This window comes from Lynx canadensis, chromosome D3 (genome assembly GCF_007474595.2).
Source record: "Lynx canadensis isolate LIC74 chromosome D3, mLynCan4.pri.v2, whole genome shotgun sequence".
Taxonomy (NCBI): Eukaryota; Metazoa; Chordata; class Mammalia; order Carnivora; family Felidae; genus Lynx; species Lynx canadensis.
In genome coordinates, this window is record NC_044314.2 from 16968780 (window position 1) to 16995859 (window position 27080).

Sequence of the window (27080 nt, forward strand, 5' to 3'; positions counted from 1 at the left end):
GGAGTCAGAACTAACCTCGTAAATTGAATTTGGAAAGTAGCAAAGAATATTTTCTGGGAAACGCTATTCTGTTTCCTTAGGTAAAAATAACCACTAAGGAAAGGGTATAATTCCAGGATAAACCTGGAGAAGTAATTAGAAAGAAAAAGTAAATGTGGAATCCAAAGTGCCCTGCTGCAGCAAACAGCCAGCCTATAAGGGGACAAAATGCACGTAGGCAATGAAACAAGTACAAAGCGCCCTTTTCTGAAAGCTTGTGCTAGGCGTCTGATCGTTATAATGTTCCCGTACCCCAGATCCATCGTGCATACTTCTCTGTCCTGCTCTGTGCCCAGCACACTGATATTCCGGGTTACTGGGGCTTGTCTTCTAGACTGGCTTTGGCCAGTGGGAGGTGATGGCAGGAAATCTCTGAGTGGGTGGCAACGAGCTTCCCTCTAATTTCCATCCCACACCCTCCTCGCTTCACCGTGGCTCTAGGGCCGGCCCTGCTCGGCAGGCCTGGGGCTGGTAAGGGCTCCCCACCATTGCTAAGTCCCAGGGTGCCTCCAGGCCCCACCTTCTGCTATAATCCCTTCCTTAATTTCTTTGAAGTTAAACCTTTCTTAGTGTGCTATTTGTGTCCTGCTAAGAGCCTAATTCATAAAGGATCTAATGCTGGGCACTCCCAGATCTACCTTTCCAATAAAGATAGTGAATAGAAATGAGCAAACCCCCAGAAAAACATAGGCTGAGGACAGCTTTATCATCCACTGTATTGAGTCTACTAAAATGTTCATCAAAATCTACCAGGACAGTAGGAGGGAGAAACAGATGTGAAAAGAGAATGTTCTGTTTTATAGGGAAAACTAGCAGTAGCCAAGTTTCAGATTCAGCCTCTTAGCCAAATCGTGTGGACCAAGGCTGGACTATTCAAAATAGGAGGTTTGGGGGCGACGGTGACAATGGAAATACAACTGGCCAGTCCAGAAGCTTCTGGCGAAGAAAGAGAGGCTCTTTGCAAAGATCTAAGTGCACACTGTCCTATCCCAAAAGTTGACAATGAACTCTGTAGGGAAAGGAGGTTCAGAACTGCAAAAAGAAACTCGAAGTACACAAGGAGATCCAAGGGTCCATTTAAGCAAAGAATGAATTGGGCAGATAGCCAAGTTGTTAAGGTAACAAACTCTAGGTTCCTTATTTAGAAAACGTACACTTAGAATGAAGAGCTCCAATATGGGACCCTGACGGCTTCTGATTCCCAAGGGGAGCGTGTTTTGGTGTAACATTTATAAATGGTACAAGCAGCATTCCACAGTTAGCACATCCCTCTTTATTTTCAGACCATTCTTTGGATAGTTCAATGGTTCCAATAAGTCATATTTTATTTTACGAAGTTCTCCAACTGTATTTTCTTCCACAGACGCCCCCCCCCCCCACCCCTTCTTCTTGGGCTTCTTAAAAAAAAAAAAAGGTGACTGGGTGGCTCAGTCGGTTGAGTATTCAACTCTTGGTTTGGGTTCAGGTCATGATCCCAGGGTCGTGGGATGGACCTCCACCTCGGGCTCCTCGCAGCGTGTGGAGCCTGCTTGGGATTCTCTCTCTCCCTCTGCCCCTCTAGACCCCCGCTCTCTCTCTCTAAAACAAAAGACCAGTGCTCACGGCATGATGAATATAGTAACATGAAATAATATATTTACCTTGGCCAAAGTTTCCAACAGTAAATTTCCCTGTTGGTCAAAGACCCTGGGACAGCACTCACTAGCCCTCTGACCTGGAGAAGCGCCCACCGGAGCTTCAGGGCGGAACAGTTGTTCTTTGGAATACTTCCTGGAGCAGGAGCCAAGAATTGGCAGAGAATGTGTTTGGGAGGAAGAAGTGGTCTACGCCAGGAAGTCTGAGCAGATGTCTTCATTCTATTAGTCTTCATCACCTTGTTGGCATTCTTCTTTACGCATTACTGTTACTAAATTACTGATAAAATAAAATCGTCCAACAAAAACATACCTTGTGTGTATATCTAGAGTGCAAACTTTCCCATAACCAGCTGTCATTTTGACTTCCGTATTTCCATTTAAGTAATCTAAACCTCAAAAGAAAGAAGTCTGGTTCCCTCTTTTGTGTTCCACGGCACGGAATCCTCTCTTGGTACCACTTCTGAAATGCCACCTATAAGCACAGCTCCTTTCCAGGCCGACCTTCCCACCCTGGGCTGAGTCCTCATGATGATGGCTGGGTCGACACCATGCCTATACCGATTTAAACGTTGGTCCTTGATGGCCATTTATGCTGCCCAAATATGTGCAGCCTCCTCTTCTGGGCGCTTGGTAGGATGGTACTCCCAGCCTCCTTGTGAGGAGGTGGGAACACGTGACTGGTTTTGGCCAATGAGCTGTGAAGAATAACTTCTATCACTTCTGGGCCACAGCATTTCATTGCACGTTTCCTTTGCCACGGGAACCAGCAACTTTTGTGACAGAGGGATAAGGGGCCAAGATTTGGAGCAATGTCTCCAGTCAACCCACAACATCCAAGGTGACCAAGAAACCAGCCTTGCTGTTTTAAATTTTCTTTAATGTTTTTATTTATTTTTGAAGGAGAGAGCCAGAGCATGAGCGGGGGAGGAGCAGACAGAGAGGGAGACACAGAGTTCGAAGCAGCCTCCAGGCTCCGAGCTGTCAGCACAGAGCCCGATACGGGGCTCGAACTCAGAAACTGTGAGATCGTGACCTGAGCCGAAGTCGGACGCTTAACCGACTGAGCCACCCAGGCGCCCCAAGCCTTGCTGTTTTAAGACATTGAGAGTTAGGGTTGTAACCACAGCGTAATCTAACCTATCGTGGTTGAAACACCCCTCCACCATCCATCCTAAACACGGCCACCGACCAGTCTGGTTATACCACTCCTCTGTCCAAATATCCGTTATCTGAGTACAAACCCCTCAATCTATCATTCAAGGCTCTTTACGAGTTGGCCTGAGCCTATCCTGTAAGCCTCAGCTCCACCTCCCCACCCAAGAGAGGAGGCGGGCTTCCTAAGAATTCACGGAGCATGCCCCAGTTTCTGCCTTTGGTCTGAATATGCCCCACTTCCCAAGTGCTCGCATCCACTGTCCTATCCAGGTCTACCGCCAAGGAAGAATGGGTGCAACCCACGAGTCCCACCGTGAGCTTCTGTTCAGCACGTACACCATGTTACCCCCAAGTACTCACGTCTTCCGTTAATGGCTAAGAATTGTCCACAGAGGCCCTTCCCAATTCCGCTCCCTCTTCCTGGAACTCCTAGGAGTCTTGTTATTTTGTCCTTCTGGACTTCGAAGCTCGTCCATACGTTCCACCTCCTTACCTGTGTGCTGTATTCCAGGTCATTTCTTCACGACCTGTCTTCCAGCTCACCAGGCCGCTCTCCAGGTGCATCAACCAGGCTCCCTCCCGTGGCTACAGCCCTGTGTGCTGGGTACTCTGGATCTCTACTGCTTTTTCCTTTTGGATCTCAGGGCATTTTTCGAAACTTTCCTGGATGCTCAGCTAGGCATTTAGAGATGCTAACTTTACATTAGCAAGCATTTCTGGGGGATTTAAGAGTAGAGAGACTTCCGGTTTCTCTTGTAAAAGCCAGATAGCGCCACAAACAAAAATTCTAGTGTCGTGTTTCGCACATACTTTTTATTGTTCAGTAAATGAATATTTGTCAATATGTACATAAACACAGAGAGCGAGCGCTAAGATTTCGAGCAAGAGCGTCTGGGTTCTAATACGCAAAGCCACTTACCAGCTGTGAGGGCTCAGGCAAAGAACGGAATCGGAGCTCAGCTTCCTCAACTGTAAAACTAGACCATTAAGACCCGTGCGGCCCACCGCACAGGTTTATTGCAAGGTTCAAATGCAGAAACACATGAAAGTGCTATGAATACACCTTAGAGCAATACAAGTATAAATAGAACAAGTAACAGCAATTGAATTTCAAGCGTGGGAATACTTAATCACGCCCTTGTGTTATACCCACGAAATCGATGGCAGTCAACGAGAAAGCGACAAAAGAGCTGAGCGCTAACGAGAACGCACGTGCCATTCTCCGGAGGGGGAAAGAGTTCTGCAACATCCTGTAGTCCTGTCCCTGCGACTACTCGCTTCCTAAACTTCACGAAGATGTCAGAGCCCCACCATCAATGACTCTCTCACAGAAGCGCAAGGGCCAATGTCCCACGTTTATTTACATACGAAATGTGTTTAATACAGTTATGACGGATGTAGTGCGTAACAGCGGACAGCGCCGAGACCTTCCGAGGAACCGAACGTTGACTACAGCATATCATGCAAGTGCCTATATATACACAAAACGGAATTCCTTTTTCGTAAAAATAAAAAGTACAAAACGTGTTCCGGGATAAATACAAGGTATAAAATGCCAAAGAAAACACAGAAACGAAAACTGAAAAATAGGAACGCTCCCAGAGAACTATAAACGGAAGGGACAGAGGAGTGCCCACCCCTGCTGTGCTTTGATGAAGCGGAACTACTAATATGAAAGAGACTTATTGAAATGACCGAACTGAGGCCGGGCGGCTCAGCGCGTGACCGAGCGGCCGATCGCGACACGCGGGTTGCTGCATTGATAGGTCGGAGGTGGAGTTGTGCATCTCAACTCCAAGTACCAGAACGTTTGGCAGTAGCACCCCAGAACAGGAAACGCCAGCTCTTTCGACGGCAAAGGGTTCAGAAGGGTTAAGTCAACTGGGAGTTTTTTTCTTTGTTCCTGTCAAGAGCCAGAGAAATACTTGATATTTTTAGTTGTGTCTTCATAGGAGTTAATAAATTCCATGACAAAAACTCGACTATCTAAATCTACTGGTCTAGCTACATATGTGTCACTGTTACAGTAGTCCAGCCCTTGGGTGACTTGATCTCCTTGTGTTCTTTCAGCCAGCCTTGCAGATCGGCCCAGAAAAACCCCCAGCCCCTGGTTTTCCCCTGGCAACGCCCTTCTTCCCCGTTCCGGAATGGAGCGGAGGATAATCCATGCGCTTTACCGTAGAGGCCTGGCCTACGTTTTGATCCATCACTGGGAAGGAAGCTACCTGCAGGCTGCTTTAAACACGGTCGGGCGTGGCCTGGAAGAAGATGCCAGACGCCGGAGTGCGGTCGCACGGGACAGGTGCACTCACCGGCTTAGAGCAGGCACGTTGAGGGTAGTGCTAAGACACTTAAAAGTCCCTAGTGTTTTTGAGACCCACAATACCTACAATTTATATAGTGAATTCTAAAAATTAAAAACACTAAAAAAGGCATTATCTTAGCCTGCAATTAGTTAACCCATTCAAATCTGTAACATACAAAATGGTTTATTTGAATTCAGGAACTGCCCCTGTTGCTAAGAACTCTGTGTTTAAAGAAACAGTACAAAAAGAAAAAGTCTAACCCCCAAAAAAACCAAAAAACAAAAAACAAAACCCAAGGAACAAACAAACAAACAAAAAAACCAAAGACCGAGAAAAGAAAACCTCAAAACATTTTTTCACTAAATACTGATACAAACATGTAACAAAGAGTATAAAAAGTTATTCATTTAAATATATACAAACTCTTTGAAACTCAAATACTGTTTTCATACTTATCGAGGAGGATATACACGACCAGGTGGAGAAGGTACACTGGAAGAGAATATATTGCAACAGCCTAGACAGTACTGTTAACTCTATTATACTGCAAACTTTTTGTAACAAAAATGTCTCTTTTATTCCAATGTGGACAGGGATTCTCCTCACAGGAAGGTCTGTGGCTATTTCTCGGCCGAACTCACTCTTTTGGATTTAATGAAGGCCATGCCGTGTGTCCGCATGTGGGCGTTTAAGGCAGCTTCAGTCTCGAACGTCTTTGCGCACACCTTGCACTTCCGGTCTGACACCGCGCCGTCGGGCGCCTCGTCCTCGCGGCTGGGCTTGTTCTCCTGCTGGTTCTCCTCCCCGGCCCCGTTCTGCTTGGACACCGGCTGCGGTTCCTTCAGCTTGTGCACGATGAACAGGTGCCTGGACAGCGACACGTGCGACGTGTAGCAGAGGCCGCACTCGCGGCACTGGTAGGAGGAGCCGTCTGACTTGTGCTGAGGGATGTGTTCGTGGAACTGCAGCAGGTTTTCGGTGGTGAAGCCGCACACGGCACACTTGTGAACCTTGAACACGTTGATCTTCAGCTTCTTCAGCGGCTGGGTGATCGCCCCTCTGGGCGGTCTGAACTCCAGCACGGGTTCTTCCAACTTGCGCTTGGGACTGGGAACCTTGGAGGGAAGAGAACAACGTGGACGACACGCGTGAAAATCGCTCTGCCCCGCGGGTGACAAACCACCAGTTCTCCCAGGCCCCGAGAGCTGCTGGGACAAGTGGTGTGAGCTTCGGGATTCGGGGGCTCCCACAGCGGCCCCAGGAAAGCAAAGCGGGGCACGGAATGGGGGGTGGGAAGCAGAGGGGGCGGGGTTGTTAGGCTGCAAGGCACAGTCAGAGATGGCCTCGGTGTGGGTGACGTTTGCACAGCGGCTCGCTGTGGTGAGGACAGGCGTCCAGGCGGGCGGGGGAGCCGAGGCGGGAGGCAGCCTGGGGGACAGAAGGGAGGCCAGGGGGCTGCAGCCGTGACCAGGTGGTGTGGACAGGAGGCAGGGGGAGGGGCAGAGAAAAGGTCAGGACTTTGCCTGTCCTGAGGCTGGGATGGAGAGCTGCTAGAAGCCCAGCTGGTCTGGGAGCCGAGCTTTCCCGCACACTCACCTTCGTCACACGGCTGACCCGCAGGCCATGCTCTTCCCCTCCCGCTCCCATCTGCCTAAATCTGAGCCACATTAAATCCCCTCGTTTCCAGCTGGCCAGAAGTCCAAGCCAGAGGGACACCCCCTCCTGCCCGCTCTGCGGCCCACCTCTTCTCTGTCCTGTTGACAGGGCACCACTCATACATGGCCTTGACCTGGAGCTGCCCCTGCACGTACATCCTTTAATTCCATCCCCACCCCCACCCCCACCCCCACCACTGGAGGGGAAAAGATTACAAACTAACGAGACACTAGTCGGACTCGTATTCTGATTAGGCTTTACTCAGTGATCAGCTCCCCCATCGCGCACACTCGGGCTGTAACCCAGGCACACTCCAGACACAGCCCAGTGCCAAAGCCAGCAGAGAGATCTCCTAAATGTCTGCCGAACGGCTTGCTGCCTCTCCGATCGCGCTTGCCACACACACGCCTAACACACACGTTAACGGTCATACTGCTGGCTCAAGTTCGCTAGCTACTGACCTAAGAAATAAGGCAGAGATGTATGGTTTTATCTTTTACCATCGTGAAGCGAAACTAAGGAGAACCCCTTCATTTTTACTTGGTACCTTTCACAACCGACATACTGCCGACCAGAAAAGCCATCTAGCTTTCTACATTATGGCTAAGAGCCAACTGATGAGCGTCCACAGAAAATTTTATCATTTCTGTACACAAGTAGATCCCTCAAGCTGCTTCTGGAAAGATGTAGAAGAAACTTAATACCTTTTAGGGGCAAGATGAAAGATAAGAATGGGTGTACGGGGAGCTGACCTATTGTTTTATAAGCTTTGCGCACAGTCCTGGGTAACTGCGGCGAAACTTAAACGAAGAGAGTGAATGGGAAAAAGCAAGTCAACACAATTTCACTGTAAAGAGAACATTTGCCATGTTTGACCTTGGCATCTTCTTTTATTTCTGTTTCCTCCTCGTTGGTGGCTTCTGTCATTTCTTTCAAGTCAGGATCCTTGATTCCGTGCATGAGTTGGATATGTTTCTCCAGCATCAACCGTTTCGTAAAGGTGCGCCTAGAGTCTGGGCAGTGCCTGTGGGGCAAAGACAAGGAGGTAACCTGCCTGCTGAAAAGTACCCCGCGCTGAAGAACACCCTCTCTACCGAAGGGGCCTTCGCCAGCCAACACTACGCTCAGCGGGGTCAAGATGATCTGTGTGAGGGGCGCCTGGGAACCTCGGTCGGTTAAGCGTCCCACTTCGGGTCAGGTCACGATCTCACGGTTCGTGAGTTTGAGCCCCACGTGGGGCTCGGTGTTGACGGCCAGCGCAGAGCCTGCTTGGGACCCTCTCTCCACCCCCCTCCGCCCCTCCCCCACTCTTTCCCTCAAAAGGAAAGAAATGAACTTAAACGAACAAACAAAAAAAGATCTTTGTGAATACCGATGGCCCAAAATGAAACAGTAGTTCTGCCATGAACTGCGGTTTCCAGTGTGTGAGAAAAATTTTTGCGATTTCTGTAGAAAGCTTTCTGTCGGTTTTGGCGCCTCGGTAGGATCAGCCTAATTCAGTTTGGCTGGGGTGTTTACTTACTCTCTAGATCTGGTTCAAGTATTACTTCATTTAGAATTCTAGGTGACTTTCATTTTTAAATTGAGGGTATCGAATTTCAGAAGTTTTCTTTACAATGACTCCGTGTTCCCTCAAAATTTACGGCATAAGAGATACTTTAATATGGAAAAAGTCCCTCCCGGATTCCTTCATGTGGATGTTAATTATTCCTGTCCACTCCGCCGTAACAAAGAGAAGACAGGGTGTGTGGCCCTGTTAAATTCCTCACCAGGGCACAAACTCGGTATCACAGCACTGAAATTCATGTGTTCGTTCAGTTGACTGAAATGTAGAAAACTCAACAGATAGCCAATATAGGTCAATCTTTTAAGTTTTCATTTCATCTCTGTGGGGGGGGGGGGGGGGGGGACCCAAACCTGTCGATTATGAATAGTTTTTCTTCAGAAGATATGAATTCGCCATTTTCTTAATGCAATGGACCAAAAACAGGTTTAGGGAAAAAAAAGAAAGAGAAGTGAATGACTGTGGTGACTATAGGTGCCATAAGGCAGACATCAAGAATCCACTGCAGTGAAGGAGGGTGAAAATACCTCATGGTCTTACGCAGAATCAAATTTACTGCCTTCAAAAAGCCTTCTGGAGATGTTGTAATGATTGGCCCTACACCCTGATGGTTTCGTGTTAGAGACCCCCCCCCTCCCCGGCAGGGGCAGCCTTGGGAGCCCGTGCCAACCCCGCACCACAAAGGAAATCGGCCAGACGATCCGAGCATCTTACTGCCTTACGGTGTCTCCGGGGAGAAATACACAAAACCCGTCCGAGGAGGAAGGACTAAGCCACGCCAGACTCCCTTCCTACCTTCTTCTCAGCCAGGGCCTCCTTCTAAGTCCTCCCATCCTTCCGGCGCAGTCTCAAACACGCAGGCCTGATTCACAGAATGTTCTCACCTCACCGAAATCACTCCCGGCTTTAATTTCACTGCAGGAGTTGTCTACGTCCCGGTTTTCCTACCCGAGCAACTTTCCCTAACTAATCAAGAATAGTGAAGCCTTGAGGAACAGACAGCCAACCATCACGCGTGTCCTGAGACACACGGTCCTCTGTGCCCTGCTCTGATCATGTCACACGCTACGTGCTGGCTACATGGCTTCTGTGTCTGTTAGTTCTCTCTCTCCCTGTTACGAGAAGTGTCTTAAAGTAAGTAAGCCTGTTAGCAGCTCACTTGAGGCATGTTCTGGTTGAGTGGGTGATAAAGCTTTTTCACTAACGATATAACAAGTTCCGATTTTCATATCCAAAGAGGTAGCTCAGGACTGTCCGGAGTGGCATCACCACCCACTCGATGTGTTGGCCTACTCCATTCCTTGAATTTGACCGCTGAGCCAAATGTGTGAGCTGGGAAAAGGCTGCCCCTGCATTAGGGAAAACAGTCCGGCCTAGGACAGAGTCCCCGACGGGCCCCATCAGGGTCTGCTCTGAACCAGTCAACTGGACAATCAACCTGCCAATCAAAGCTGGCAAATCCCTGCGCTTATAGAGACCAAAAAGCAGCTCATTCACCTGTGCACCTGCAAAGCAACCACTTCTCCAAAACGCTCAGGTATATAAAATCTATCCCTCTGGACAACAGGTAAGGACCCAGGCACGTACACAGGGTATGCCAGAAACTCCTGTTTATTTTACTACCGTTAAGTGTTATGGCCCAGTCAAGAAACGGTTATGCCGCAACAATGGAACAGCACTAAAAAGTGAGATCTATAACCTGCAGCACAGAAATGGAGCGTTAATGGCAAAATATGAAAAGCCGTAGAAAAGTTCCAGCATTATCCTTTTACCGTGCTTCGCACGTTAGAAATGAGGACTTACGAGCAGGTGTAAACTTTCCTGATGCCTTTGTGCTTGATCCGATTGTGACGGCACAGGCTGTGTGAGGAGCTGAAAGATTTGTCACACTGGCGGCAAGGGTGTTTTTTCATTTGCTTTGTTAGGAGAAAAGAGATAGAAAGTCACTTAAGAGAACAAACACAGAACTGCTTTAAAAATTAAGAACTCTTTCGTAACAGTTGGCGTTACATAATCCTCACTGCTTCGCAATACAAAGACAAAACTAACAGATTCTTCTTGATACATAATAAAAAGGAAGGGCAGGGGTGGGGTAACCGCGAAGGGACTAATTTCTGGAGAATCGGAGAAACGTGATGGGAGTAAAATATTAAATATTTTTCTCAAAACACTTATGGTTTTGACTCAACACAAACCCCCAGATATCTGAAAACATAAAGTTTCTTTGCAAAAGAGATACAGCTGTTATTTTTAAATAGCAGATACAAGGGGCGCCTGGGTGTCTTAGCTGGTTGAGCGTCAGACTCTTAATTCTGGCTCGGATCATGTCAGTTGTGAGCTTGGGCCCCGCGTGCTGGGCATGGAGACTGCCAGAGACTCTCTCTCCCTCTGCCCCTCCCCTGGCTGTGATATAAACAAACAAACAGCTGGCAGATACTATAAAAAAACATAATTCTTCAGTAAACACCAAATAAAACCATTACTTACTTTGGTACATCCAGAGAGAATGTTAACTTGTCCAAGATGCCCTTTTAAATGAAACCTCGAGCTAATTTTAAGCATTTTGACTGTCCCCCCAATGATTAACTGTTCCTTACATAAGGGAAGAGTTTTCCAAAAGGCCCTTTGAATACTACCATTTGGTTATTTCAAGAACGCACAAGTTGGAAACCACTTTATGTAGTCTGCCGTTAGAATACACAGCACAGTGACAGAGCAGGAGAAAGCTATGAAGAGATGAAAACCAAAGTTAAAAGTTTCCTAACTTGGCTAGGACATGATTATGTGAATTCAACACATTCTCATGTGGACCCTTGGAAGTAAGATGAGTGGCTTAACCTAAAAGCACGTTCTTTGGGTACAAGATGCACTGAAGTCTCGAATGAAACGGTGTCGTATCACAAGGAAATCCGATCAAGAAATAACTGCCAGCCTCATGAATAGAACAAAATTTGGCAAAATTAAAAATAGGGCTGAAGTAAAAACAAGTTCTCATGTGAAATAACATTACTATTTATGGCAAGAAGAAGAGATAAGCAAAGCAATTGTGGGCTAAGTGGTTAAAGAAAGGATACAATTTTTTTTTTTTTTGGAAGTTTTATTTACTTATTTCTGAGAGAGAGAGACAGAGACAGCATGAGCGGGAGAGGGGCAGAGAGAGAGATTCCCAGGCAGGCTCCGTGCTGCCAGCACAGAGCCCAATGCAGGATGCGAACCCACGAAACCGTGAGATCATGACCTGAGCTGAAACCAAGAGTCGGACGCTTAACTAACTGAGCCACCCACGAGCCCGGAAAGAATAAATATTTTAAATAATTGTTTTTATATTAATCACTTGACAAATATGCCCCTTGTTCAAACTGGTAAGCAAATCTATTTAAGTGATTGGGTTTGGCTCTGGAGAACCAGAAATGGGTTGGCACCTTGTCTCTACCGCTCATGCATCGAACCGTATGACCCTGGGAAAGTGTCTCCATAAACATCCAGTTCCCAAACTGTAGGGTGGGGATCACAACAGTGCCTTCCTCAGAGAGTGCTGGGGGAAGAAAGGGCCGGTGGTGAATTAGTCAGCACAGTGCTTGGGACACAGAGAAATCCTCAATAAATATTCTTTTCTGAATAACAATAAAATATCCAAATTCATTTTAAGAGAGTCGAAAATACTATCTTTTAAATAAAACACATCAGTCTGTTAAGTGTTTAAAAACCTAGGCAGAAGCAAAGGAGGACATTTCTTCTCCGTGCCAAAGCATTGCTTTTATCATTTTCCTGAGTATATAATCTGGGATATTATGAGAATAATGTCTGTGAGGGAGTGAGGGAGGGAGGGAGGGAGGGAAGGAGAGAGAGAGAGAGAGAGAGAACAGAGCAAATAACCAACTAATGCCTCTGAGCCACACTCTTTTCCCAAAGGTATTCCTTCATAAACATCTTGATCACATAACATAGACAATTCCCTAGAGTCTTGGATTAGCATTTATGAAACCAGAGAATAAGAGCTTTCTTTTTTGTTTGTTTTTGAGAGAGAGAGAGAGCATGATAGGAGGAGGGGCAGAGAGAGAGGGAGACACAGAATCTGAAGCAGGCTCCAGGCTCCGAGATGTCAGCACAGAGCCCAGCCTGGGGCTCGAACTTACAAACCACGAGATCAAGACCTGAGCCGAAGTCGGACGCTTAACCGACTGAGCCACCCAGGTACCCCAAGAGGCTTCTTTAGAATAAAAAGCTTTAAGAACAGTCACGGAAGTCCTACATACGTAAGTCTAATGTCCAATTCCTACTGAGTTTTATACGTAGAAGATGGACAATGTTAAGATCACCCAGAAGAGTCAAAACACAAGGCATTTTTCTAAAAGCGAGAAGGTTGTAGCAAATCATCATAAAACATGTAGAGAACGGACATATATCTTTCTAACTATATAACAAAGGCAAGAGGCTTCAGAGGAATGCAAACTGGGTTTTCCATTAAGATGAAGAATTTAAAATTCCATTTCTTGTTATGGTATCATTATGTTAATGCTAAATTAAAAAAATCTTTTTAAGATTTTATTTGTTTAAGTAATCTCTATACCCATTGTGGGGCTCAAACTCACAACCCCGAGATCAAGGCCAGCCAGATGCCCCCAAATCAAAATTTTAATAGAGAAATATCAATAAAGAAATCCTCAGTAGGTAATAAATTAAATGAGCAGCTCAGCTGAATCAATAATTACTGTTTTCAAAAAGAACTGACAACGGGTGAGATATTCTTTTCCAGCGTCTTTATGAAAAAATGCAGAAACGAGCGGTGAAATCCCCAAACAATGGAGCAGGGTTTCAAAATCACTGGTGACAGGAAAATTACAGGTTTAAACACCAGCTTCCTGATCAAACCTGCCGTGTTCCCATTACCTAAGAAAACAAGTGACTCCCTTCTTTGTTCAGTTTTAAATACTAACTTATTTAAAGGGGCTTTACCTAATTTATTTTCGTAACTTTTATCTTCAGTGTCGTAATAGCTCACACGGCCACTTTCTGACACAGAAAGCAATTTTTACCAACCAAACAAAAATGGAAAAAACGGTATCGAAAAAGCGTCAAGTGCCACTGTCCTTCTGTTTGTCAAGGTCATTTACTTCCTCCTGGCCCCAGTGTAGCGCAAGCTGATATTGAAGGAGCTTGGGCCTTGCGTGGACTTTTTGTAGTTAGGTTTTCCCGCTCAGTGAGGAGTTATTTTGTTTTTAAATAGAGCTCTTTAAAAAAAGTGGTGGACGAATAAGCTGGCAGGGTCTGAGTATTTTTGAAAACTTTAAATGTCCATGAAACAAATACCTGGGTGCATTTCCTAAACTTTCTCCCTAATTTCCCATTTTTGCCTCTCTCACCTTCACATTCTTTAGGAAAGCAGTGGTTTCTCTTAGCAAATTCCTTTGCTCTGCGCGCCCTAGCCTTGGGCTCAAGGTCTGAGCTCTGGGATTTCCAAGACCCCTGAAGGCCATTCTTTCTGGATGGCACTCGGTGAATGTGCTTTGGATCGCCATGGGCTCTCACAACCAGACACTGCCCATTCCGGTAACTAGTCCCTTCTTGTCTCTTGGCTTGAAGCCCTCTTTCTGTTTCAGGTGACTCTGAAGAAGTCAGAGGGAGAAAAGTCCCCACCTCAGACATTCCTGCCTCCATGAGGTTCTCTGCCTCCCACCAACATGTGAAGAGCGTCCTTAATTACCATCACACATCCAGAATCACCCACACATTTAGGATGAACAGGAGTGGTATTATTCCCAAGTCGTGCTAACACATACCCTTCAGCTCGATCGTAAACACTTTCTGTGAAAAAGGAAAAACCAACCACCTGTATAGACTTCAACCTGTCCCAACAGTGATCCCACAGGATATAACTCCTAAAACTCTGGACCTTTCCACTTGGCAATCTATTCTACAGATACACCCGCACACGGTATGGTCAGTCCTGTACAATGTGATAAACATGTATCATGGGTCACAAATCACTACAATAAGCAAAATCATGCAACAAAGAACCACAGGGCTTCCAGCAAAAACACAGTTAAGGGCCTAACACCCGAAAACTATTGGTGACGCACTTAATAGCAGGATCCTGTGCAACTGGGTGGGGGAGGGCTGTGGCTTGTTGAGATTCTGTGAAGTGGAGGAAGGAGGGTTACCTGAAATCTGAGGGTCGGAGGGAAGGTGTAACACCAGGGGTAGGCAGCGTGACTCAAGAAGTCGCTGACGACACTCTGACGTGAGTGTGTGTGTTTTGTGGATTCCGACACAGGTCCATTCCACGATTTTCTGTGCTCACCGAGTGTCTCTCTCAGGGATGGGGTCACACGTGAGCGAGCTCAGAACCCACATCAAGCTCCGACCGTTCCCTGACAGATCAACTGCGTTAGAACAAATCTGTTTCGGGGCGCCTGGGTGGCGTAGTCGGTTAAGCGTCCGACTTCAGCCAGGTCACGATCTCGCGGTCCGTGGGTTCGAGCCCCGCGTCAGGCTCTGGGCTGATGGCTCAGAGCCTGGAGCCTGTTTCCGATTCTGTGTCTCCCTCTCTCTCTGCCCCTCCCCCGTTCATGCTCTGTCTCTCTCTGTCCCAAAAATAAATAAACGTTGAAAAAAAAAATTTTTAAAAAAAGAACAAATCTGTTTCCAACACGAGCATTCTAGCAGAACTGACTGTATGTATAAGGTTATTCTGTGCAGCACTGCATATAATGAAAAAGATGGGAAGAATCCGGCCCCGTCAAGGGAGAATTGGCTAAATAAATTATATGTGCTCATAACGGAAGACCTTGAAACACTGATACTAAAGGAACTATTTACTACCTACTACGGGAAGGGACCAGTGCAGAAAATTATGATATCCACAAGCTGTGTTCTGCATTCGAAGGAAGTAAAAAGAGAACATATATGCATGTACGATGATCCTGGCATAAGAGAGACTTCAAGATCCATAATAACAAACTTAGTGGTGCTGGGTGGGCCAGGGTAGGAATGAGGCTTTTTGCCGTCTTCCTTCATGCTATCTAGACTGTTGAACAATGTGAATATAGCCCACACCAACAACAACAAAACATTTTCTTCTGTTGCCTCAAAAAAATTCCACAGCAGGTTTGCGGAGGTGTAATTTACAAAATGGAAACTTCACTCGTTTGCATGTATAGTTCTAGGAGTTTTGACAAATAGACACAGAGCGGTGCCATCACCTCTAAAATTCCCCCGTGCCCCTTTACAGCCAAGTTTTCCTCCTACATCCAGCTCTTGGCAACCACTGATCTGCTTTCTAGCCTCTGGTTTTGTGTTTTCCATTTGTCGCATAAATGGAACCACATAGCGCAGCATGTAGTTTCTGGAGTCTGGCTTCTTTCACTGGCACAGCACATGTGCCACTCATCCACGCCGTTGAGCGCATCGGCAACCCGTTCCTTTCCACTGCGGGACAGCATTCCACGGATTCTACGGATCGGCTCCGCTTCGTGAATCTGCGTCCCAGGTGAAGGACCTCTAGGCTGTTTCCAGCTTTTGGGAATTAGGAATTAAAGCCCCTACAAACACGCACGTACAGATTCTGGCTGAACATACAATCTTATTTCTCTTGGGTGAAGGTTTAGGAATGAGATTACGGAGTCCTATCAACCCGCTTCCCAGAATGGCTGTGCTCTGCGTTTCCACCAGCAACGGAGCAGAGCTCCAGCTCTGTCCTGCCACCTTCCAGCAGTTGGGACTGTGATTTTATTGTAGCCATTCTACAGGGTGGTTCGTAGTATTTCATTGTGGTTTCAATTTGCAGTTCCCTAATGACTCATGGTGTTAAGGTAAAAGATTTTCAGTGGACAAAACACCTACATACACAGTAGACCTCTGCCTCCAAAGAAAAACCCGCACCTCTGTAAGTTTCTGGTTTTTAATTTCTATTTCAGGAGGAATTTCGGTGCCCCGTAAGCGCCCTGAAATCAGAAGCTATAAATCACTCATCTCTATATCCCTGGCATTCGGCATACAGAAAATATTCAGTAAATATTTACTGTGTGGAGGAATAAAGGAAATAACCAAATACACAATTACCTACTGGAAAAATATGAGCAGGTACTACAGAGTAATCACAGAGTAGCAAATGTAGGATAACGTGCTGGACACAGGGCAAGCACTGCTTGCTTTTGGAAGATGGGCCAGACAGGAGCATGTTTAAATACTGATAAGAGTATCTGAAAAAACGCACCTATTGAGGACAGAGGCAAGACAGGAGTCAATGAGCGGGGAGAATTCAGACAGGAGGGGGTTTGCAGACAGGAGGAAGAGCACGTCTTCCTGTGTGACTGCAGATAAGGCGCCACCTTCGGGCAGGTGCCGTGCTTATTACGGTCAGGGGGGCAGGTGACGAAGAGACAGGGGAAATTGACTGAGTCCCTGCCCAGCAGCTGCCATTTCAAAGTGAAGTATATACAGTGCATCTCGGTACCACAGCCTTCATTTTCCTTCTCTTACTGTTTCCAATTCTAAAAAATAACAAACACTTGGTACAAAATAAAAGAGAGAAAAGACTGCCTCTAATCTCACCAACTGCAATAACCAGTGTCAATTTCTAAGCTATACATAGCCTTCCCATTTCTCTTCTGGATGCATGTTCACGTGTACTTGTAAGAATGAGTCTATATTATACATCTTGATTTGCAACTTGATTTATTTTCATATACAGCTACACATGTTTTGATCTCTCTACGGTCTTCTTAACACAACATAGTATTCTATTGTATAAATGGGCCATAATGTATTTAACTATCTCTCATTAATGATTTAGGTTGTTTCAGATCTCCAGCAACTGCAGAAAAAAATTTCTGTAGTCAGGGGTGCCTGGGTGGCTCAGTCAGTTAAGCATCCAACTTCAGCTCGGGTCATGATCTCACGGCCCATGAGTTCAAGCCCTGCGTCGGGCTCTGTGCTCACAGCTCCGAACCTGGAATCTGCTTCGGATTCTGTGTCTCCCCTTCTCTGCCCCTTCCCCACTCGCACTCTGTCTCAAAATAAACATTTAAAAAAAATGTTTTTTAAGTGTCTGTAGTCAACCAATTATTTCGGTGGTATGAACTTCCGAAAGTCTTTCTAGTTTAGAAGTTGTGAAAAATGTCAAGGCCCTTTGACACTTCTTGCCAAACTGTCCTCAAAAAGGACCCCATCGATGTCAGTCAGGGCTCACTCACCAAAAGCCTTACAGATCACCATTCAACTTTGCTAAAGTGGTAGGTAGAATATTATAACCGCACTTTATTTTTCCTCAATGCCTAGGGATGCTGGACATCTATCCATATGTTCCTGAGCCATTTACAGTGAACTGCCCCATCATATCCTTTCTACGGTTTTCTATGGAGTGAAGTCAGGAGAAGAATGGCAGGTGAGGAGGTCAGATCAAGACCACAGCCCTTGTGGACCACCACGGGGACTTTGTGTCATGCATGACACGTGACTAGAAGACACCAATGGGTCATCCGTGATGCCTGATGGGAAGACACTAATGGGTTCGAGCAGAGGAATAATATGATCAAGGTCACTCTGGCTGCCAAGTGTAGAAGCAAAGAACCAGTGTGGAGGCGACAGACTTAAGTGTCATGGGTTTGGAAAGTAAAGGTGATGACAAATGACTGGATTTGGCATGTATCTCAAAGGTGGATCTGTGGATGGGCTGAATATGGGTGGCAAAGGAGAGAAAAGAAGGGGTTCATATCACTCGAAATTCGTTGGCAGGGCACTTGGTAGAACAGTTTTACCAGTTTCTGAATGGGAAAGTAGGAGAGAAGCCAGGTTTGAGGAGAGGACTCAAGAATTATATTTTGAATACATTACATTCGAGAAGCCCATTGGAGATCTAAGTAGAGATACTAAGTGATTAGATTCAAGTGTGCAACTCAGAGGAGAGGTCCAGGCCAAAGATACAATTCTGCGAGTTGGTAGGTTCAGATGGCATTTAAAGTCCCAGGCCTTAGGGGCACCTGGGTGGCTCAGTTGGTTAAGTGTCCAACTTCGGCCCAGGTCATGATCTCATGGTTCGTGAGTCTGAGCTCCACATCGGGCTCTGTACTTATGGCTCGGAGCCCGGAGCCTGCTTCGGATTCTGTGTCTCCCTCTCTCTCTCTGAACCTCCCCCGTTCATGCTCTGTCTCTCTCTGTCTCAAAAATAAATAAATGTTTAAAAAAATTTTTTTAATAAATAAATAAATAAAGTCCCAGGCCTGGATGAGAAGTTTCTGAGAATAAAGGGCACATCAACATTTCTAGTCTGGAAGGAGAAGAAAAGACCGAGAAGAGCTATCAATGAAGCAGGAAGGAGGAGAACCAAGAGGCCTAGTAAAGAAAGCATTTCCAGGAGAACCTAGCAGACAACCGCTTCAGACAGGTCAAGTGACATCACTGATAAAGCCAAGACCCCGGATGCGGGTCCCTTGCCACGCGGTTTCTGTGGAGTGGGAACATGGAGTGGCATGGAGAACACAGCGATGGAAAGTGACCTCAGGGACGTTTGCCATAAAGGGAAACAGAGGAAAAAAGGCAGTAGGCAAGTGGGTCAGGAAGGCTGTTCTGTCAGGACAAGAGGCCCCATGGCAAGCTTTAGGATTCTGAGAACGATCCGGGAAAAGCTGAAGACCCAGGTAGGAGCAGACACGTGTGCTTGTGACGTCCTCCAGTGGCCAGAAAGGGGGCTGGATGGAGCGCACAGACAGAGGGATGGGCCTTCCAGGGACACAAGTCACCTTCTGTAACAGGAGAGGGCACAGTATGCACGTTCAGAGGCAAAGGGGTTTTCACTGCCTGTCTCTCCTTACGTGTAACACAAAACCCAAACTTCTTCGCCTTTAAGACGGTCCATCCACAATCCAATCCTCAGCCCACCATTCTGACCACGTCTCCTAGGACATCATAAATGTTGCAAAGCCACCCAAATTCACATCTTCTGAAGACAGTGACACATTCCCCGCCATGCCCCTTGCCCTTCAGAAATAGCCTTCCCTCTCCCGGAGGCCCATTCAAGCCCTTTGGCCCCCTCAGCCGGCTCACCTCTCGGCCCTTTGGTGGACTTCTGACCTCTCCAGCCACAAGCCTCTTCTTCCCTCGCCCACATCCCACACAGCTACCAGGGCAAACCACTGGAGACACATGCTTCCACATGTCGCTTCCCTGCCTAAAACCCATCTGGGGTTCTCGACACCTTCAAGGGCTAAGGTCTTTGGACTTGCCTACCTCACCAACCCCCTCCCTCCACTACTAGCCGGCGGTCACTTAGAAGGTCACGCTGCTTTGTGCACACCCGCACTCTGCTTTGCTGCTCGTACACTGGGTGAATTCCCCCCGTGCATCCTCCAAAAACCTACTTAGGTAGGATTTCTGCCGTGAAGCCTTCCCTGGCATTCTCAAACCCTGCCATTCCCCCCAAGCCACAGTGATGCTCACATCGCCGCTTCCTTGGGCCTTAGGTGCTCCTCCTTCTTCTCTTCCACGTATCACATGCAACTTTAATTTTTAACTTCACTCTGTCCTCCTCCGACCTCTTTCAAGGCTGGGCCGTACTTTCTCTCTCTTCCCCTATTCACAGAGCCTGGACCCAAGCACTGTGCCGAAATCGGAACTGGAAGCACCCTTCGCTTAGTTTTAATTACATACCACCTTATGATTCCTCTAAGACCCATCCTAGCTGCAGCGTTTAAAATATTTATGCATTTGGGGCGCCTGGGTGGCTCCGTCGGCTAAGCGTCCAACTTGAGCTCAGGTCATGATCCCATGGGCTGTGGGTTCGAGCCCCGTGTTGGGCTCTGTGCGGACAGCTCAGAGCCTGGAGCCTGCTTCGGATTCTGTGTCTCCCTCTCTGCCCTTCCCCTGCTCATGCTCTCAAAAATAAACATTAAAAAATTAAAATATTTTTTGCTTTCTTTTTCTAGCCAACTGGAAGCATCTCCAGGGCAAGAATTATATCATTTGTTCTCGACCATAGCAAATGTTGTGCAACTTGGTAAATGTTTGTAGAATTAAAAAGTGGTATACACAGAAGAACACATATGATTAAAAGTTAAACATCCTCAAAGTATGAATGAATGACCTGTTCTAAACAGTTTCAGAATTGACATTACTCCTGTAATGTGCCAAGTGCCCAGACAAACCAAAGACTTGAAAATGAGAAATAAACAGGAAAGACTGGTAACCTGAACAGGTTAAAAAAAAATCTATAGTCGAATAGGTCTCCTATAAAATAAGTTAGCTGTTCTACAGAATAGAAAGGTACTAAGATTACATATAAGTTATAACCCAATAAAGTTGCCCTTTTTTTTTCTTTTTTTGTAAAGTAGGCTCCACACTCAGCGCAGAGCCCAAAGCGGGGCTCAAATTCACGATCATGAGATCGAGACCCGAGCTGAGATCAAGAGTCAGATGCTTAACTGACTGAGCCACCCAGGTGCCCCTACAGTTGCTTTTAAAAAAAAGAAATCCACTGAAGAAATATGTAACATCATCAGCATATGTATTAAATAAATAAAGGTATAATCTTCACTCAGAGAAGTCTTAAAACGTTTCATGAGGATGTATTAAAAAAAGTAAATAATCGTGTTTCGTATGTATTTTATCTTCTTCATCTGTTCATGTTAGCTCCGGATATCGTATGTACCCACAAAACTGGGCACTCCCATTCTGTTTGCATGAATATCACCCACAGTTATAGAGGGTAAGTCATAAGAAGTAAACCCGCTTACCCAAGCCACCCCCACGCTCTCCTAGAAAATGGTCTTTTACACAGGCAAGTAGCCTTCCCCCGAAGTGTGGAATACTGTGGGTCATAAATTCTGTAAGTCCTTACTGAGAATTTCATATCTAGGACACAAGGGAGATCCTCTGGTCTCACTACATGGAAGAAAATACAAATAAATGGGTAGTTAGATGAGCACAGCGTAGGAAACTCAGACTATGTATGTCTGAAAATATCAAGAAAAACAATTTCTGACTACTAAACCATCCAAGTTTCTACAAATTGGAATGGAGTGGCTTTGGGGAAATATTTAAACACAGAGTACAAATTTAGACCAGAGGTTGGCAGACTTTCTGTAAAGGGCCAGACAGTAAATATTTTAAGCTTCGCAGGCCGTAAAGTCTGTCGCAGCTACTGAACTGTGCTTTGGAGTTCAAAAGCAGCCACGAGGGTACATTAACGAGTGGGTGTGGCTGTGTTTCAATAAATTATTTACAAAAACAGGTGGCCAGCCTGTGAACCCCAGTTTGCCAACCCTGATTTAGCCCCCTGTCTCACACGCTTAAAGAAAACAGAGGCAAGTCAATAACTGAGAACCAAACCTATTTAACACAGCAGGTAATCAATCTGGAAAAAAAACAAGCCGTAACTACAAAGTAAGGAGAAGGGTTTGTTTTTCACAGGACATGCTGGGAACACGTCCCGAGAGCCACCAGTATCACGGAACCGCGTCTCGATGATTGAGGTTACAGCTTTGAAATGAGCGGTGTTTCCCAAGGACAAGTACGTGCTAGTTGCCATGTTTGCTTAAAACGACAACAAACAAAGCCGGTCTTCTAACTTTCTCGTCCTGAGACGAACCGGTTCACTGAGGACAGTTGTACAACTGAAAAAGTAAGACACAGAACTGTAATCGAGGCCGATGAAGGAAAGGCCAAACCCGGAGCAGACGAGGAACGTGTCCCCACCGCGGTTTCTGTGCCCGGAGCCATGTCACGTGCTCAGGCAGCGGGAAAGGGAGCGCTGAACAAAAGGCTGATCCTGCGACAAGGCCGCCACCGTCGTGGCAACTGCTGGGGTGTCGCGGGGTGACCACGGGCACGCGTCAGCCTCGGACGTCCGTATCTGCCTCCGCTGGCTGGTGGCGACACCCCGCAGAGCTCTGCTTACAGACCCGAAATGGACCCCGTGCCTCTTCCCTTTCACTAGACTCGGGCTCCCATCCTCCTACACCCACGTCCTTAAAGGTCCTCACGCAAGAAATCCTTACTCTCTGTCACACTGAGAAAAACAGCACTGACAGGTGCTGTCAGCTGTTCACTGCCATATTTCACCGACCCCCGAAGACGTTCGGGGATCAAAGACCCGAGTATGGGAAAAAAAAAATCTTTGCGGCCAGTTTCTCCGGGGTCTGGTCCGGCTTCGCTCCCCTTCTTCTACTTAAAAGGGTCTTTTGTCCCATCTTCTAAGCCTCTTCGGGTCCTAAAATGCATGCTTATGGATGGGTGACACATTATCCCTCTGTTATTTCTCTTCTCAGAGAATCCAGTCCTCAAGAGGGGATCACGGGAAAGAATATGTAGAATGTAATTTTTAGCACAGCCTTTTTGTCCTTTTTAATTAAAGACCCATCTAGGGGCGCCTGGGTGGCCCAGACGGTTAAGCATCCGACTCTTGATTTCGGTTCAGGTCATGACTCACAGTTTATGAGATCGAGCCCCGCGTCAGGCTCTCGCTGACAGCGTGGAGCCTGTTCGGGATTCTTTCTCTTTCTCTCTCTGCCTCTCCTTTGCACTCAAAATACATAAACATTTTTCTTAGAGCAATCTAAATAGATGAAAGGTCACTGTGAAAAATCTTTTCCCCCCACAATCACTATGTTATGACACTACGGATATTACTACAGCATAAAGAATGATGTAAATTATACTGTCTGAAGACTTCTGTAAAATCCTTCTAGGATTATTTATTTCCACAAATCAAAAGGCAAAAGGAACCAGGCATTCCTTTTCAAGATAACCGCTGTTTTTTATCAGATGATCCGTCAGAAATCTGGAAACAAGTTGAAACAGTAAGCAAGTGAGCACAGAGATCAACAAAGCTACCATTAAAACTGCCTGATGACAGGTTATTTTCTCCCTGGTTCCAGTCCTACATCATATATTGATCTTCCCAGATGTCTGATTAAACTGTATTGATGAGGCCCCACCCGTAGGGACAATCCGCTGCGAAGCCTCAAGGTGTGAGAACGTGAGACACCACAGAGCCCCAGGAGGCCGCCCTGAGCCACGGGGGGAGGACAGACCATCAGGCAGCTGCTGGAAATCTCTTCTGTGTGTCCCAGTGCTGCGGGTCCCAGCTTTGCAACTGCTAGGCTCTGAGTGGCTATGAAGGTAAAAGGACCCTGGGCTCCCTCTCTCTTCCCTGACGGCCCTCCCCAGTACTTATTTGCAGTAGTGTGGGCCACGCACACTGGGCAGTAACGTGGATTTGCTGAATTCGTGAATGAAAGAATTAGACAGTCTCTTCCCCTTCGCTCCAGTCCTGCCCTGAGCTCCGGTGCTCCTGCAAACAAAAGCCGGTTCTCACTTGTAACCTGGAAACCCCACACCCTGACCTCGAGGTGCAGGGCCGGACTCCTAGATCCCAGCCCCTTGGCACAAGGGTTAAAGTCCGAAAAATGTCCCGCGATCCTTTCGGGTCTGAAGTTTTGCCTACAAACTGAAATGACTGGGAATTCGTGAGCTCTCAGTTACCTTCCAGGGCTATTGTACGGTTCCTCATCAAGTCAATTATGGCTGGAACGGCCTTTTGTTTCCCCTGCCACCCCCACTGATGGCACGTGAAATTATTTCCTCGTGGCTCCAGGATCCGAGGTGGTATCGGCTTATAGACAGAATCATATGCTTAATCCTTTAAAAAAAAAAAAAAATCCAAAAACCTGGTCTGCCAGTTGGATTTAGGGATGTATTTTCCTGAAGAAAATTACAAAAAGATGTTGCCTTTCTGGACAGGTACATCAAAGTCTCCCCACATAATTTAGCAGAACCACAATACTGTACCAATATTCTAGAGCCTAACGGCCATGGTCAGCACTGATCCGATAAAGAGACCTAACCCCAGGGCAGATCTGGGCACCTCAAGTCATGAAAGAAGCGACTCTCCTTCCCCAAGAAGGGACTGAGCTCTGACAGATAACAGGAAGAGGGGTTTGGGGGGCACATCGGTTTGGGGCAGTAGAAGCAGACAGAATGAAAACTGCTCCTCTGTGGCAGACAAGGGAAGTGAAGTCCCTGGCTGCAGGCGATGTTCCTCAGAAGAAACGTTCTTGAGCCAGCAAGGCCTGGTAACATTCACCCAGGGAAGACGGGCCCAAGCCTCATTATGTCTCCCGTCTGGTAACAGCACCAGCCCAACACCAAGGGAGCCTGTACCTCCCGCGCCTCGAGAGATAAACAGGAAAAGCCCGAGGAGGAAGTGTCTTCTTCAGACTCTAAAATAACAGCAGCCCTGGTGGGCAATGCACCACAAACGCCCGAGTGTCCGTAAACATCTGAGTCACCGTGGTGCCGGCCAGCACCCAGCTTTGACCGGTCGCCGTTCGCACGCCTTGCTGGGACTTTTAGGAGAGCACCGCACGGGCCGCACTTGAGATGCAAAGACGCAGTTTGGTACCTGCAGGAAAACCTGTAGGTTTTTCCAACACCTGTTTAGTGAGCCCACGCCCACCCATTCCCTTTGGGCCGGTCATTCCGGCCAGAGGCTTCCATCCGCCAGGCGGCACCGTAAAACGAAAGGTGCAATCTCTGGTCGTCAAACGGAATGAGGGTAACCGGCCATGCTGAAGGCCGAAACGACCGGCACGCCACGGGAGGCTGCGGCGCACCTTCAGTCTCTCCGCGACACCGACCGGGCTCCTACTTTCACTCGCCGGGATTCTCCCTGCCCTTGAGGACACTGCCGTGTGTTGAAGGCGGAAAAAATAGAGGAATCCCCGAAGGTATTATGCCCGGGGCGGTCCCAGGTGCCTGGAACACAGGGCAAGGAGGGACGGCGGGCGCAGGCCACTTCTGCTGCATCCGAACAGGAGCTAACCAGGCAATGAGGCAAGGAGAGGTTTCCCGGCAGCGAGAACCAGGAGGCAGAGGCGAGAAGGGAAACGGTGTGTGTGAGGAACCACGGGCAGCTGCGTGTGGCCAGAACCACACGAGGGGTGGGTACGGAGCAGGCCAAGGCGAGGTGGCCAAGGGCTTCACGGACTCCACCTTCCACACAGAGGATGGCCCACCCAGGACAGACTCGTACTCCCCCGAGATCACCGCGGCGGCTGCGTGGGCATCTGTCCTAAAGCTCTGTCATCTGCTGGTGGGTCTCGTCTCCTGGGCTCTGATCACAGGGCAACTGGTCCTGTCAGGGACGCCCCGCCAGGACCCCCAGCAGCTCCGGCTCTGGGGGAGCTCTAAATCCTAACAGACTTTCAGAGGCAAGCCCAGTGGTCTAGTTACTGGGACTTAAGACATTTACACATTTGCCTCCTACTGTGTGCTACTAATTTTATTGTACACCCCTCGATTTGGGGTCTTACACTTAATATCCAACGGAATGTATAACAACATGCTGTCACACAGTGTAATCAAAAAACATGCACACCGTGACAATACAAGAAATTAACACGGGCGCCTGGGGGGCTCAGTCGGTTAAGCCTCGGGCTCTTGATTTTGGCTCAGGTCAGGATCTCACAGGTTCGTGAGTTCAAGCCTCACATCGGCTCTGTGCTCACGGTGCAGAGCCTGCTTGGGATTCTGTCGCCCCCTCTCTCTGCCCGTCATCCACTTGCGCGCGCTTGCTCGCTCCCAAAATAAATAAAAGTAAAAAATAGAAAAAAGAAGTTAATAGAGAAGGCCAGGTTTTTCTTTAGACTATATAACTAGGCATATACCAATAAAGTATTTGCAGCCTTCAACCCTGTCTGGAGAAACACCTCCAGTGAGTTTACAGAAAATGCCTTCCAAAATGGCTGCAACAGACATCGACCAGATAGAAACATTTCACACCTAAAAGCAAATCTTCCCAAGAATCTCAAAAAAAAATAAAATAAAAATCTCTTCTGGCCAAAAACAAAATTTGGAATAATATATTTTTATTTGAGTCACATTTTGCAAATAACATTAATCTTTCTTAAACATGTTTTATTTTTCTTCATTTCCTGTCCCTTATGGAACAGCTAGTAAGTTTCACACGTCGAAATTAGTTGCCCACTTGTCATTCATCTTCGAAATCAGAGTGCCAAATCTCCTAGTTCCTTCTCTGCATTTTTGATTTGACTTCCATTCGGTGAACCAAGGTCAATACCCACGTTAAGTGGGTGCGATGAACACACCCCAGGACACCACCTCGTTCATCAGACACTGTACAGGTGTGATGAACATCACTGGGTCATTCCCTCCCCTCCAGGGCACACAGGAGAACACACTCCTCAGCCTGCTACAACTGGGTCTGGTCACGCGACTCATCGTGGCCAATGATGTGATGTGCGTCACACCCAGAATAAGGGTGTGTAAAGACCAGATGAGATACTCCAGCCTTCCCCCTCAACTCCTTGCAGTGACACCTATGCTGAAAGAAACTCCCTCGATCACGGAGTCATCGGTGGAAGGACAGCTGCCCCACGGAAGTGCCTGAACCCACAGCAAGCTCTGCGTGTGCAAAAAATACATTTCTATTGTATAAATCAATGGGCTTTACGGGATTTTACTGCCACACAGGGTAAACCAGGGGTTCTCAAAGGGCAGACTTGTAAGAAATACAAATTATCGGGTTCCATCCCAAACCTACTGAGTCAGAAACTTGCTGGGGGTGCAGCCCAGCAATCAGCCTTTGACCAAGCCCTCCAGGTGACTGTGAGGCACACTCAAGTGTTGAGAACGACTAACTAGAATCTGGTGCCAAATCAAAGGGCATTCGCTGCCTTGAGATGAATGCTTTATCTCTGCAGCTGCAAA

The 27080-nt window shown here is 47.1% G+C and overlaps 1 protein-coding gene across 6 annotated transcripts in view; it reads right to left on the reverse strand.

The window, feature by feature from the left end:
• Positions 1-4167: 4167 nt before the first annotated feature.
• Positions 4168-27080, reverse strand: part of ZNF532 (zinc finger protein 532) — a 109016-nt gene continuing 86103 nt past the window's right edge. For all 6 annotated transcript variants that reach the window (XM_030336527.2, XM_030336525.2, XM_030336520.2 and 3 more), the window contains 3 exons: positions 10161-10273; positions 7670-7817; positions 4168-6252 (listed from right to left, as the gene is read on the reverse strand). In XM_030336527.2, the coding sequence (XP_030192387.1) occupies positions 5758-6252; positions 7670-7817; positions 10161-10273 (756 nt within the window). In that variant the 3' untranslated portion in view covers positions 4168-5757. The remainder of the gene's footprint in view (positions 6253-7669; positions 7818-10160; positions 10274-27080) is intronic.